Source organism: Antennarius striatus, chromosome 20 (assembly GCF_040054535.1).
Source record: "Antennarius striatus isolate MH-2024 chromosome 20, ASM4005453v1, whole genome shotgun sequence".
NCBI lineage: Eukaryota > Metazoa > Chordata > Actinopteri > Lophiiformes > Antennariidae > Antennarius > Antennarius striatus.
The window spans coordinates 11,330,048-11,343,119 of NC_090795.1; the positions used below are offsets into that span (position 1 = coordinate 11,330,048).

Below are 13,072 nucleotides of genomic sequence, written 5' to 3' on the forward strand. Positions count from 1 at the left end.
TATTACAGTAGATTACAGTTGTTGACCAAATGTACTTCACCTGATAATCTACTCATAGGCATAAGTGTCGAAATTACACGTGTAGATGTAGAAAGTATACTAATACTGTACTGTACTTTCCACGTAAACCATTAGTCTTTCTGTATTTATTTTTAAAACACGACAGCATAAAAAAACATTAAAGTGTCTAATTTCCTACGATTTGAATGCATCACGCACGTTTACGTGCAGTGTTGATGAATCTAGCAACCTGATTGGTCAGGCTGGCTACGGACTGACTAAGCATTTAATGATTTGAACATTGAACAATATCTCAAATCAAAGCCGTGTTTACCAACATATTTGGTATTCATTATCAAAACAGTGAAAATGTTTTACTATCCAAATGTTCTTCAACGGCATACTGGATGTTTTTCAACAATTTGGTAAGTTTTTTTAAAAAAAAGTCAGCTCATTATTTTGTGTGGACTAAATTTTCACCTCAGTTCTTATACTAAACAAAAATGTCTGACGCAACATGACGGATTCACCTCCAGCTTCATGGTTTCTTCTAAATAAAAGAATGTTTTGTTTTTCAGGCTAGCCGCCACCAGAGGGATGAGGATTAGTCGCAGAGAGTTTCTCAGAGTCAATGTCAAGCGAACATGGTAAGAACATGGACAAACAGGAGGCTAACTTTAGCCTATATGACTGGTCTTGTTAATTCACTGTTAAACTAAATTAAACCAAGTAAAACCTGATGAATTGTCTATTTAATTGCATCTTTATGATTTAAAGTACTATTGGAAACCATCAGCTATACCACACCTATCATCATCTATACCATACACCCATCTTACTAAAGTAGATGGGGGGGGTTTCTATACTTTGAACAGTGCTAGTGTGTGTTTTAATTAGCTTGCTGTATTGCAATTTAATGTCAAGGTATTCCAAACTTAACATAATACAGTATGAAAATAAAAGAGAACCAGAATTTTACTCAGTGCATTATTTCCTGTTTGAATGTAGACATTCTGTATGAATAACCAGGATCCGGTGTATTTTGTTTAAGATTATGTGGACTGGTAAACACATGCTTATAATACTTTTGTGTAAATGTTTACAGCAACGACATCATGGACTATCTGACAGCTCAAGTTCCCCCACCCCAGGCCCACCTGCCCAAGCCTCTGTTCTCCCTCTACCTGTCGTCCCAGCTACAGTACGGAGTGGTTTTGGTCTACCACAGGCAGTGTGGCTTCCTTCTCGGTGAGTGGAAGGTGTAACAAGCAAGGATAGAAATAAGATAATGATCAAACAATAATAACAGAGAGACAACATTATCATCATCCTCACTGCATGACACTGTCTGTGTATAATTCACGCTCCTGCTAGGTGAGATGGAAAAGTGTGCAAAATGCAGAAAAAAAGAGTCTGATATATGGATGTTCAATTACTGTGGCAGCATTTTCATTTTATAACTGTTACCAGAAATCAAAGAATAGAATGAGTTGTTTGGATAAAAACTCAGGAATGGTTTTTCTTGGCTCCTGGTTGATAAATGATTTGCTGAAAATGTAATTAGTGAGCGGGATCATTTGGGTAAAAAATGGATTTTACAAGGAAACATGAAAAAAGTTTTCTCAACTCGTGTATAAAGCAAAATGATAAATTGTCTCGTCATTTGCAAAATGTTGTAATCTCAGAAATTGTTTCTTTGTGGTGTTAGGCCAAACACATCTGCAAATCGTGTTTTCTCAGTTTCATTAAAGTTTAAGTTCTTTTTATTAATCCCTCAATGAGGAAGTTCTTTTTTTTCACGTACATTTTCACACACATAGAGCACAGAACAAACACACACCCTCACATACAAGGGTACCACCGAGCATCACCATAGGAGCAACTTGTGGGGTCCGATGCTTTGCTCAAGGGCACCACAGAAGTGCTCAAGCCAGTCCTTGTGGACTGAGATACGCCCCCCCCCCCATTAAAATATGATTCGCGTACATGTCTGTGAATGATCAGTTTAGGTTTTGATTGAAAACATCTAAGAATTATTCCCTTAACATAGTTTTACATATTTTGGTTCAGTCCAGACTGCCAATGATTTCAACTGATTATGTATTAGATTTTACCACGATGGTGAACATGTGCTGTAGCTACCAGGATGCTGTGTTCTCTTTATTGCTTCCTCCTCTTGTTTAGAGATGGATGCACGGTCACCTTCATTTAATTTACTATACCAGATATTTTAGCTCTTTATTGAAATGCGACATCTGCCTTTTCATTTTTATCTTCCAGAGGAGGTTCAACAAACCATTGACCGTCTGCTGCGCTTTAAGAACTGCATGCGTATTGACTTGGCTGAGGGTGACAGGTTTGCACACATGCATGCAAATATACACACAATTTGACAAAAGTGTGTTTTGTGTCCTGGGGCAATCTGAAGATGCCCTGTGCAGAGGTTCTGCATGTCTCAGGAACACTGAACATCTGGTGGAATATTTATGAAGGAGAATGTTTGGGGGAAAAAAGACCATAAGAAGGAGACGTGATGTTTTGTGGAGCGAGTGATAGTTAATTGAGCTACTTTCCTGTGAATGACTTTATGAATGTTTAATAAGCAGTGTTATGGAACAGCAGTAAAGTATGAGCTCTTGTTTCTGCCAGTGCAATATATCTTTATACACCCTGCATTTGAAAGCTGGCGCCAAACAGTCATATTCTACAAATATTCTACATTGTGGGTTATAACAGTGTTTTATGTGGCAGGCTGGCGTTGGATGTCCCTGACAACCTGTGCATGATGGAGGAGGCTGAAGGAGCTCAGGACCCTTTCTTTGGCTTCATGGATTCATGCCAAATCCCAAGCCCCTTTAACACACAGCAGGTGCATTAACAGAACATACATAGAGGCTTATGTGCTATGCATTAATGTGACCTTCTTGCACTTTAATCAAACATTTACTCTGGAAACATGAGCAGGACTGAATGTTGTTGTCATCAATTAAATGTTTTGTTGTTTTTTTTACCGATACCAGTTCTTATTTTTCAGTAATAAATTAAAGTTTCATGTCCATGATCTGAGATTTGAATTATGTAATAGTTTGATTTGAACACATTCAGCACAAAAAGCTCAGCTGCTCCAAGATAGGCTTTCAAACCACTGTCCAAATATACTGTAGATCCAACATGCCCAGCAGAAGAAAATGTAGAGCACCTTGCCTCCAGACAGAAGTCTCCTGATGCTACATTTGTGGATTTTCTTACATTTTTTGACACATTTCACAAATTCAAAATCCACACTATCCCATTTTGTTATTCTCACATGAAACAAATCATAGCCGTTAACCTCTACTTATTGTGTGTTTTGTAAATCATGCAGACATGGCTGAACTCTCTTCTTCATATAATATTTTCCCCAAAACAACTGTGTGATTTAAATGAACACTAACAAGTAAACACACGTTTCCAAGAAACTACAGCTAAGCTGCTTTCCTTTTTTCAGTAAAACTGATGAAGAAGAAAAGTAAAAACTTAAAAATGAAAACTTATCACACCAGAGTTCAAAAAAAAGAAATGAAGTCAACTTAAATTTGCTGCAGTGTTCTGCCTGGTTATGTAATATTGTAATTGTGTTATGTAATGTGCATTTCTAGCCCATGTTGGTGATGGAAGAGGCGGGTCCACAGCACTCCCTGCTGCCCAGTGCCCATACCACAGCTGACAAGGAGGGTAAGATGGATATTTTGACGTGCGAAAGATTATACCCGAGTCCCACTTTTGTGACCTCGAACTTTCAAGTCTACATTTAAACATCAAACATCACATCGAGTTAATAAGGGTGCCTAATTTCAAAAGAAACTTTGAAGAGCGTGGTTCTTTTGTTTATGATCTTAAAGTCTAAATCCCACAGGGTGCAGTGATGCAGCCTCAGCTGCTTTCCTCTGAAAACAACACCTTTGTAGATCACCTCCTTTCAAGCAGGCTTAGCCTGAAATGGACCCCAGATTTGTATGTACAGTTTAGGAATCATACTTGTCTTGGTGACAGTTGTGAATATGCACTTTAAATAAAGGTCAGGATGTGTTGGAGTAGCTGTAGCAACAATTTGCATCTTTCAAGCCAAGATAATTGTTCTAGAAAGGCTCTAGTTTTATGAATCGTATTTTATCGGCACACACCATATTGAATTCAAATCACATCAGTCCCAGTTGAGACCATTTGATTGTCCAGGAGGTTTTTCTTCCTCAGTAAAGCACATGAAAGTCTCTTCCTCTTATGTTACAAACCAGCGGTCCTAACTCCTCCTGTTGTGTTACACCAGGTTTCCAGTCACCTCCAGCTGCAATCACCATGACAGACAAGGACCAGTTGCTCATCCCTGCTACTGAGGTAATCTCTGTTAGTGTCCAGGGACAGGAAACATCCCTGTCATCATTCCTTGGTCCAGCAGGCATCACAGTGAATCACTGAGCCAACAGCAGCTTTAGTTAAGGTCTTGTTGTGTAGCTGCTTGTATGTTGATCTTTTCTGTCACACTTTGCAGCATTAAAGTCGGATTCTATATCATCTAGTCCATCCGTGGCTGCTCAAAGGAGACCAGATGATTATAGTTGTTAGTGTTTTGAAAATCAATTACTTTACCAAACTGGTTGAAGTTACTAATGTGTGAAAGCAGACATAAAATACCAGATGCCTGGCCTGAATCCTGAATCCACCCCTCATGGCCACAGCAGTTAAAGGAAGGAAACTATTTCATCTTAGTCATAAAAAGAGCTGTGAGTCTGGGTCCGGACGTGTCTCTGCACACTATTAGCCTCCTCGTTCTGCCACTTAAGGAACCCAACCTGCTCCTCCTGGAGCATGGTCAGCTGAATAAATCCATTTTGCCTTGACAAGAGCAGACGTAATTACATCATTCTGCAGAGACGCGTGGCTCACATTTCTGTCACCACCCTCCTTGCCTCAGGGTTTATTTTTGATTTGCCCAAAACATGCAATCATTTCTTTTTTTATCCTTCTGCCTCTTTCATTGATGTATTTTACCGCTGTGATTTATGTCACCTTCCTTCCATTGTTCATCACTACAGACTCTAAACAAACGTATCCTCATTGGTTCTGTTTGTTTTACCTGACTGTTTCAAGATTATTTCATTTCACTCCTCTCCCACGTCTTTTTACACTGAAGTCATCACCCTCTTTTTCTACCAGCGTTTTGAAGGAGATGACCTTGCTGAGGCGACCGCAAGAGAAATTGACTTATTGCTGGACCAACCGGACGAGTTCCGGAGAGGTGTGTGGTTCTGTGTGCGGCAAGAACTGAAAACGTATCTTTGTGTTTCAGCTGTCTTTGTGTGTTTGTACTAAATTTAACTCTGGTGAAGGCCTGTTTTCTTGTCTTGTGTCTGCTACAGTTAACAAGGTCAATTTTTATTTACTGCTGCTGTAATTGAAAAAAGCTATTCTGGCTGTGTGAGTATTTGCTGGCAGAGAAACAATATTTATTAACAGGGGAAAATAGAGAAAGAATGAAGTAATTTTGGGAAAGCCTGCTTTGCTTTGGACACCAAGAATGTATGACTAGCACTAGTGCAAAGGTAGCAAAGGGAAAACATGGCGGCAGCATGCCTTTAGTCAGGTAACGCTAGTCTCCCTCTATATTCACATTCTGCTTTCAAACAGCAGTGAGTTAGTAGACAGGGAAATCGTGAAGATGGTTGATGCAACAAGAAAACATTTAAATACAATAATGACACTTACCAACTGTTTTAGTGGCTTCTGATTGTGTTTTCACTGTTTTAATTTTTTTTTATTTACCTGTGTTAAATAGAAGTGGCGGACAAGACCGGAGATCTTGACAGAGGCATCGTCTCCATCGACCAGTGAGGCTTGTAGAAAAACTTTAACCTGACAAATGTCTGCCCATCTTCCACAGCAGCTACAAAATTTAAAGAAAGTCTTCAGGGCAATGAGGACATGTGATGTTTATTCATGTGTATTAACAAACGGATCAGTACTGACAAAAAAAGAATGTCCTGCATTATTAAGGAAGGCTTGATCCTGCAGTGACTGCATATTTGTTCATCAGTCAGTCTGTGTGCTTGACTTCGACCTGTGGCGCGACACGTATTTGCTGTGGGTTGAAACGTTTTGTACGCTGTTGGCATGAACATCATTATTGTTTCCAGGCTGAAGGAGACGGTGCTGGGGGCAGAAACGGATAGTGTGTATCTGCGAGACGAAGAGACAGGTCAGCCTGTCAAGCATCCTCTTGAGGCTTTTGGCCCAGAGATGACCCCAATCCAGGTTCCCATGCCAACTCCATCCTCTGGGACCCCTGGGAAAGAGGGAGGCAGAGAAACAGGAAGTTCTTATGAGGAGGTGAGACATTTTACTATTTACCAGTAGTAGATTTAATATCATGCAGAAGAAAAGACCTATTAATAAAAAGGATTATTAATAATCTAAAATTTTGTGACTTTTCACTCATTGTGAACCTAAAACAAAACCAATACCTTTTTATGTATCTTCTCTTTTAGTCCCTAACATAGAAAGAGTCATGAATAAGATTTCACCCAGTTTGTCCTTATAGAATAGAAGTCTTGTTCTATCTTACATACATGTGGAAAATCCAAATTTCTGCAACACTGTTGGACTTTTACGTCTTACCTACCAATTGATGCTACATTTCTCATTATGCCAAGCTAACTACTTTACCAGATGTGGATTTTTGTTTTCCTTGAAACTTTCTGAAATTGAAGCGTAGAGCAACTGATGAGTTAGAGGTGGTGATGATATCTGTCAGCTCCAGATTTCCATAGATGCTCTTTTTTGGGGGAATTTATAGCAGTAATAACCAATAAAAAGAAGAAAATCTAGACACAGCCTCTGGTTATAGGTCACCTCTCCAGAGTTTGTAGTTGTTCCACCTACAGGATTATAGTCATCCACAGGATTGTAGTCACCTATAGGATTATAATCTGGGTATCCTGTATCAACCAACAAGCAATCTGTCAAACTGCAACACGGGAGCCTCCCTGTTAATGAGATCAGGAAGACATTTTGTTGGTTTTATGTATAAAAGCAATAAAAGGTCAGTTGTGTACAGTAAATAAGCTAACATTGCTAATGTAGCCAAACTTAGTACTTCATAACTTTTATTCCACATTTAGGAAAATTTATTTTGGAACATTGGGTTGAAACATTTTACATTTTCCTCGTAAATCAAATTGTGACATTTAGGAAACAGAAGACAGTGTTTGCTGCTCTGACAGCTGTCATCAACTTTAATTTCCATTCCACACAGGGACTCATGAGCAGCTCCTGTTCAGAAAGAAGCAATGGAAAAGATGTGTGGTGTGTATAACCATTGGACCTGTGTGTTTGTCTGCATGCAGGCGGCCGTTCCACCTCGAAGGAGACCTGCTGGAGGTCGCAGGCGTCAGCTGGTCTTTGCAGACCCTGAGGTCCAGATTTCTGACAGAGCCATGAAGGAACAGATCAGAGACCCGCAGGCAGCAACACTAGACCTGGTACAGAAACACAGTGACACCGTTTACACGCTTCAGTAGTTTCACAGACTTGAAATGCAATTTACTTATTTACAGTTTGTTCTATTAAGTGGCACTTACACATGTGACATTTTCTTTATCTTTATCACACACACAGAGACAAAACATTTACACTGTGTAGGCTGTGTCCACACACACATAAATACACTCTTTTAGTTGTAACCCAATTGAATTTTCAGTCTCTGCCCTGCTGTAATCAGTTCACTATTTTGTCAGATAATTAAAGTCAACAACTACCCACTGGGAGGCTGTTTATTGATCTGATTTTTTTCCACCTTACAATCTCTCTTCGATATTCCTTTAATTTCCTTTGAGACACAATCATTGACTTTCAATCCTTCCCTCTCTCTCTCTCTCTCCCTCCTGTGGAACTACACACACAAAGAATTCCGATTGAAACTGCACCATCAGGCTAACATTTTGTTTTTCTTCTCAGTTCATGGTGTTGCTGGATTTGCCCTCCTTGACAAAGCACGCCACTCCTGCTCAGCTCTTCAGCGCCCCCTGTGGATGTCAGTGCCAAGTGCAGCACTTCACCCCTCACTGAGTCCCTCATTGAATACCTTCATTATTATAAAATCACATTCACATATGATGGAAAACAAACAGACACACAAAATTAACCAACAGGAAAATACAAAAAACATACTTTTATTTAGATTTTATGAATAAAAAATCTAAAATATTTTCTGAATATAAAATCTAAGTAAAAGTTAAGCTTGTTTAAAATGTTGAAACCCCCCCCCCAACAGCACTGCTCCATGCTGACCTCATGTCATTATGGAAGCAGTATGCCTCGCTCACAGTCTCGTCTGAACACGGAAAGAAGAAGAGTTGGAAGGGCGAGGAAGATGAGGAGTTGACAGGGGAGGAGGAGCAGGACAGAGAGATACTGAGGACAGACAGGAAGAGGAAACACTCAAGCTTGAAGGAGGTGCGTCTGAGTTTCTTTACACTTAATGATTTAAAGAATGAAATGAATGGGATTATAAAGGAAATCCATTAGCCTGAAGTCACAACAGAGACAATTCAGGTTATTTCATGAAACAATGTCTCTCTCTCTCTCTCTCTCTCTCTCTCTCTCTCTCTCTCTCTCTCAGATGTCCATTGAGTCCGGACTGCAGGGCTCATGTAAGACTCCTTCGTCCCACACATTCTGCTCAGTCCATGTATTGCTGTCTAACAGACACACAATGAGATGACAGCAGCCGTCATGTGTTCCTCTGTGTTTGTGTGAGCAGCTGCATTAGATGCAATGCAGGAAACGTCCAAAGAGGACAGATCTATAAGCGATGTGATCGCGCCTGTCAGCAAATGGTGAGTCTCACATAAGATAGAATGGCAGTTTGAAGGATGAAGTGATGCAGTAGGTCAGTGTGTTTGCACAGGTCTCCACAAGAGGAGGCCCAGCCACCAATGGAGCCCATTGTGGAGGAGAACATTGAGATGCCTGAGGCTCAGGCTGACATAGAGAACAGCAACATGAAGAGGTAATTCCTTACACACAACACACCGTGGTCGACCCAGATCTTCTGCTGATTTCAACAAGCTCATGAAATCACTTTTCACAACACACACCTTCATGAGAAACACAAAATTATCATGTTGGAAGAGACTTGGATGATAGAACACAAATCCATTGTTCCTTAATTCCTTCATTGCAATTTCCCAGAGAATTCCTTCCTTTCTAGACTTTGAATTTCATTTTCTGGCTCCGTACTGATACTGCAAGCCTTCATCTCCCCTTTATTGTTGTTACTGGCATATACTGAAGCTCTATATTACAGAATTGTCACCAGAATCATCATGAATGTATTGGATGCCCACTCTTTACCCTCCACTATTTCAATATTAGCATTTATTAAAGTTTTTTTTTCTGGCCCTGACTTCACTGTGATCATATTTTCTCCTGCTGCTGCTGCACAAGGCTGTTACACTTTGTTCTCCATCATGACCTTCATACATGTTCAGGCTCAGTTATGTCTAAAATCAAGGTTCATAAGCCCTTGAAAGGTCGCTCATCCGAAAATAGAAAGGCCTGGAGAAGTCCATGAAAATAGACATGGGTCATCAAGTGGGTCATCAAAAAAAAAATGTTTGAATTTATGGAACAATATTACTGGAAGTCATTTTCTTTCCCTTTTTTTGGCCTTAATAAACAGACTATGTTCTACTGTCTGCATCAACAAAGGTATCTAAATAAATACTCCAGGACGCTTGGCTCACCATAAATATTCACTAAGTAATGTTCACACTTTTCACCATTAGTACTGGAGCAGCAGTAAATGGGCTTTTACATATATTATTATTTATCAGAAGAAATGCTGGAAGTGTGTCTCTATTGATCCCATCATACACGGTTTACACGGTTTCTTTTGCAGATGGATCGCCTCGAGCCTGCAGAGGTTTGGAGAGGTGACCTTTGGCTCTCTGGTGCCCCCAGAGGCCGGCCGTAGCACTGCAGCTCACACACTTCATAAATTGCTGGGTGAGGAAATGTGATAAATCTTTACTCTTGAGTTTACTCCCTGACCACCCCAGTATCCAGTGTGATTGTATTAATTGGAGATGTTTGTCTTCAGAGCTGCTGTCTGCAGGAGAGGTGACGGTCCAGCAGACTGAACCCTACAGTGACATCATCATATTTCCTCCAGTGCTCAGAATGGCTGTCTGAACATCCTCACATGGTTACCCATCCAGTTCCTGATAACCGACTCCTCTGACGAATATGTTGGATTGTTGTGACGTTTTCCGTTCCACAAGACCATCAAATTATAGAAGTTATTGGTTTTATATGATTGTTTGAAAGAAGGGTGGAATACTGAAACATATTAACAGTTTTATCTTGTTAAAGTTCTCATGATTCTGTACTTAATGTATTTTTCCACCCATAATGTTATTCAGGTTTTAAAGACAACATCTGTGTGGATTTTCACACATCGCAACGAGTTTAAATGAATGTTTTTTGTATTGGCTGCATGAAACGTTTGCCACTTTACTTATTTGTAACTTTTAATGAAATGTTTTATGCTCAAGAGATTTTGAATATCTCACTTCTGGAAACAATCACAGCAAGACTGCCTCATAACTCTATTTCTGCTTTTAATAAAAATTTATAATGAGGACTGTGATTTTCTGTAGCAAATTATTCTCTAATATATTCTATGTACATTTTAAGTCACTGCAAATAAATTTTAACGGAAGTTTATTCTTACACACAATTACAATCTTCACTGAGCTTATAATTATCCTGAACATAAAGGTCTAATAGAGGTCTGGTCTCATCTGAATTTAGTTTATTCTACAGAAAACAGTAATCCCTGAAAGCACCTTCTTTCAGGGATTACTGCCTCACCAGTAATCCAGTTGAAGCATTGTCTCATTGAGAGGACTACTGGTCGGGTCAGACCCATGTGGCACCTCGGTGTGGCTGAGAGTCACAGTCACAGAAAAGAGATCATGTTTCACATCATCATAGTAGATTGATGGCTTTGTTGTTTCCACTGGTGAAACGCCAGGTTGGGGTGTTGGACCAGGAAATGTCCTTTCCAGTCACATTGTGTTTTGCTGACAACAAAGATAACTAAAACTCACCGACTCCTGCCTTTCGTTGCCTTGGTAATTAACTGTCATGCAGGTACAAACCTTTTGTGTCAATCCATGGGGAGAAAGATTACTACTGTAATCATTGCTGATTGGGGGGGGGGGGCACTAAGTACTGATTGTGTGAAATGTTATATACTGTATTTCAGTTTTATCACTAGAGAAAATGTGCTTGTGTGTTAGTTGTTGTGTTATTGACTTTTTTAACTTTCAATTATTAAAAGTTAATTGTTCTTTTCGTGCAACACAAATTACCAAAGAAAAATTAACACAGCAGGGTGATTTGATATTCGAGAGTAGAGTTTATTGTATCAGTTTAAAATTAAGCAGAAAACCCATTATGTGTTGTGTTTGGCGACAGCCAGCCTCCCTTCGGCTTCATACATTCCCAGGTGTTTACATCATGCTTCCCTCCACAGCGGTGATGTCACGCTATCTGTATGAGATCATTATTATGGCGACTCAAGGAATGTCCAGAACAACACACACATGCTCCGTGTTTGCGTCCTCTTGTAATATTCAGACAAGATCACTTTTTTTTTGTTAAAGTGTACTTTTAACACAGCACTGTGAAACCCCCATTTATCAACTTCCTGTTTAATTTAACAGGCAGAGATGAGTCTGGGGAGGCACACGTGATGAGTGAAGGACTGGACTGACCGCTTCACTTTTTTTAAAATATCCATATTTGGTCATTAATTATACAGGGATCCGTTATATCAGTTTGCATTTATTCATTCCCAGCCTGGAAGCACCGACTGTTCAGACTGATAAACCGTGAAGATCCCCAGCAGGCAAACACCATCAATCTATCTGCCCGTCACCCCAGACAGTCTAATGAACCTAGCGTCTGAGTGACACATAGTACACATTCACACCAAGTGCTTATAAGAGCCAGGGGCAGAGCACAAGCCTGCATGCATTACAGACGCTTTCCATAAGGTTTTACAATAGCTCCGATTCACAGAGACGAAAGTGGACCTAATGGTATCAGCAGCAATGCCTGATGGAAACTAAAGGTGGCGTTACAGAACATCCTTCCCACAGATAAAAGAACAAAAAAGTGAAGATCCTCGGCTTTAAGATCCTCGTCAGAAGGTCAAGCTGGCGGTGGACCAACCCAACAACCCACTGGAGGGGGAAGAGGTCGGTGTGGAGCAGGCCAACGGCGTCCCAGTCGGCCCCGTCAGCATGGACTCACCCCAGCCACACTGCAAACTAGTGCGAGTGGAGTTGGAGTGGGAGATCCCCATGTCGGTCACACTGCCCATCCAGATGCACACCGACCCAGCCCACCAAACGTTCCCCTTCCTCGACACCACACTCGCTGACCTGGGCATCCAAGAGTGAGTCTGCTCTTCAACACGAGGGGCCTTAAAACAGCCACGACATCCAGGTTTACCGACGGGTTTGTGTGATTGTGTTTCCAGGTCTGAGGTGAAGGAGAGGGTGGTCTGGGTTGACACCGTGAAGACCCAGGTTAAGAACAGAGCAGGGAAGCTGAAGGAGAAGGAGATCACCATACTAGAGGTATGAAGGAACAAAGCGTCTAGATTTCATGTTTGACTCTTGATCCTTGTTGAAGTGACAAAATCATGTCTGAGGGAGGGAGGTAACGTGTTTCCTCTGGTAGGTGAGAGTGAAAGCCCAGAGGCCTGGGGACCGCCAGCTGCAGGAGGTCCTGTACAGCACTGAGGCTCACACTAACCGCTCCTTCTGTCGCACAGGAATGAACATCCTGCCCTGGAAACACTCAACGGGTCTGGATTCAGTCTGTGTAATTTCACACCCGTGAAGCTTTTACCGTGACTCATGTTGTGTCTTCAGCTCTCACTGTTAGTTCCAGACCTGCTTATCTGCGCATCTCTTACCTCATAGTTTCTCTAATAAATCCGTAAGAGCTACGATGCTTCAAA

At 40.7% G+C, this 13,072-nt stretch overlaps 2 protein-coding genes across 2 annotated transcripts; both read left to right on the plus strand.

The window, feature by feature from the left end:
- Window positions 1-290: 290 nt before the first annotated feature.
- rec8b (REC8 meiotic recombination protein b) lies at window positions 291-10,675 on the plus strand. Its single transcript, XM_068304297.1, has 18 exons — window positions 291-425; window positions 579-647; window positions 1,106-1,248; window positions 2,281-2,356; window positions 2,752-2,869; window positions 3,639-3,714; window positions 4,307-4,374; window positions 5,194-5,275; window positions 5,813-5,864; window positions 6,171-6,363; window positions 7,380-7,514; window positions 7,990-8,065; window positions 8,306-8,487; window positions 8,654-8,684; window positions 8,795-8,870; window positions 8,942-9,043; window positions 9,935-10,041; window positions 10,136-10,675. Exons 1-18 carry the CDS (start codon window positions 370-372, stop codon window positions 10,225-10,227), a joined length of 1,734 nt encoding a protein of 577 aa, XP_068160398.1. The 5' UTR covers window positions 291-369; the 3' UTR covers window positions 10,228-10,675.
- An 801-nt stretch (window positions 10,676-11,476) lies between these two features.
- Window positions 11,477-13,055, plus strand: si:ch211-196f5.2 (uncharacterized protein LOC556372 homolog). Its single transcript, XM_068343933.1, has 3 exons — window positions 11,477-12,502; window positions 12,587-12,686; window positions 12,790-13,055. The coding sequence occupies exons 1-3, from the start codon at window positions 12,348-12,350 to the stop codon at window positions 12,949-12,951; spliced, it is 417 nt and encodes a 138-aa protein (XP_068200034.1). The 5' UTR covers window positions 11,477-12,347; the 3' UTR covers window positions 12,952-13,055.
- Window positions 13,056-13,072: the final 17 nt, after the last annotated feature.

What these genes read in the sequence shown, in the direction of transcription:
- rec8b (XM_068304297.1), top strand. Translation starts at nt 370, where the DNA reads ATGTTTTACTATCCAAATGTTCTTCAACGGCATACTGGATGTTTTTCA. An exon ending in TGCTCATCCCTGCTACTGAG is followed by an intron (nt 4,375 to 5,193) that starts GTAATCTCTGTT and finishes TTTTTCTACCAG; the next exon opens with CGTTTTGAAGGAGATGACCT. An exon ending in CAGGAAGTTCTTATGAGGAG is followed by an intron (nt 6,364 to 7,379) that starts GTGAGACATTTT and finishes GTCTGCATGCAG; the next exon opens with GCGGCCGTTCCACCTCGAAG.
- si:ch211-196f5.2 (XM_068343933.1), top strand. Translation starts at nt 12,348, where the DNA reads ATGGACTCACCCCAGCCACACTGCAAACTAGTGCGAGTGGAGTTGGAG. An exon ending in GCTGACCTGGGCATCCAAGA is followed by an intron (nt 12,503 to 12,586) that starts GTGAGTCTGCTC and finishes TTGTGTTTCCAG; the next exon opens with GTCTGAGGTGAAGGAGAGGG. An exon ending in AGGAGATCACCATACTAGAG is followed by an intron (nt 12,687 to 12,789) that starts GTATGAAGGAAC and finishes TTCCTCTGGTAG; the next exon opens with GTGAGAGTGAAAGCCCAGAG.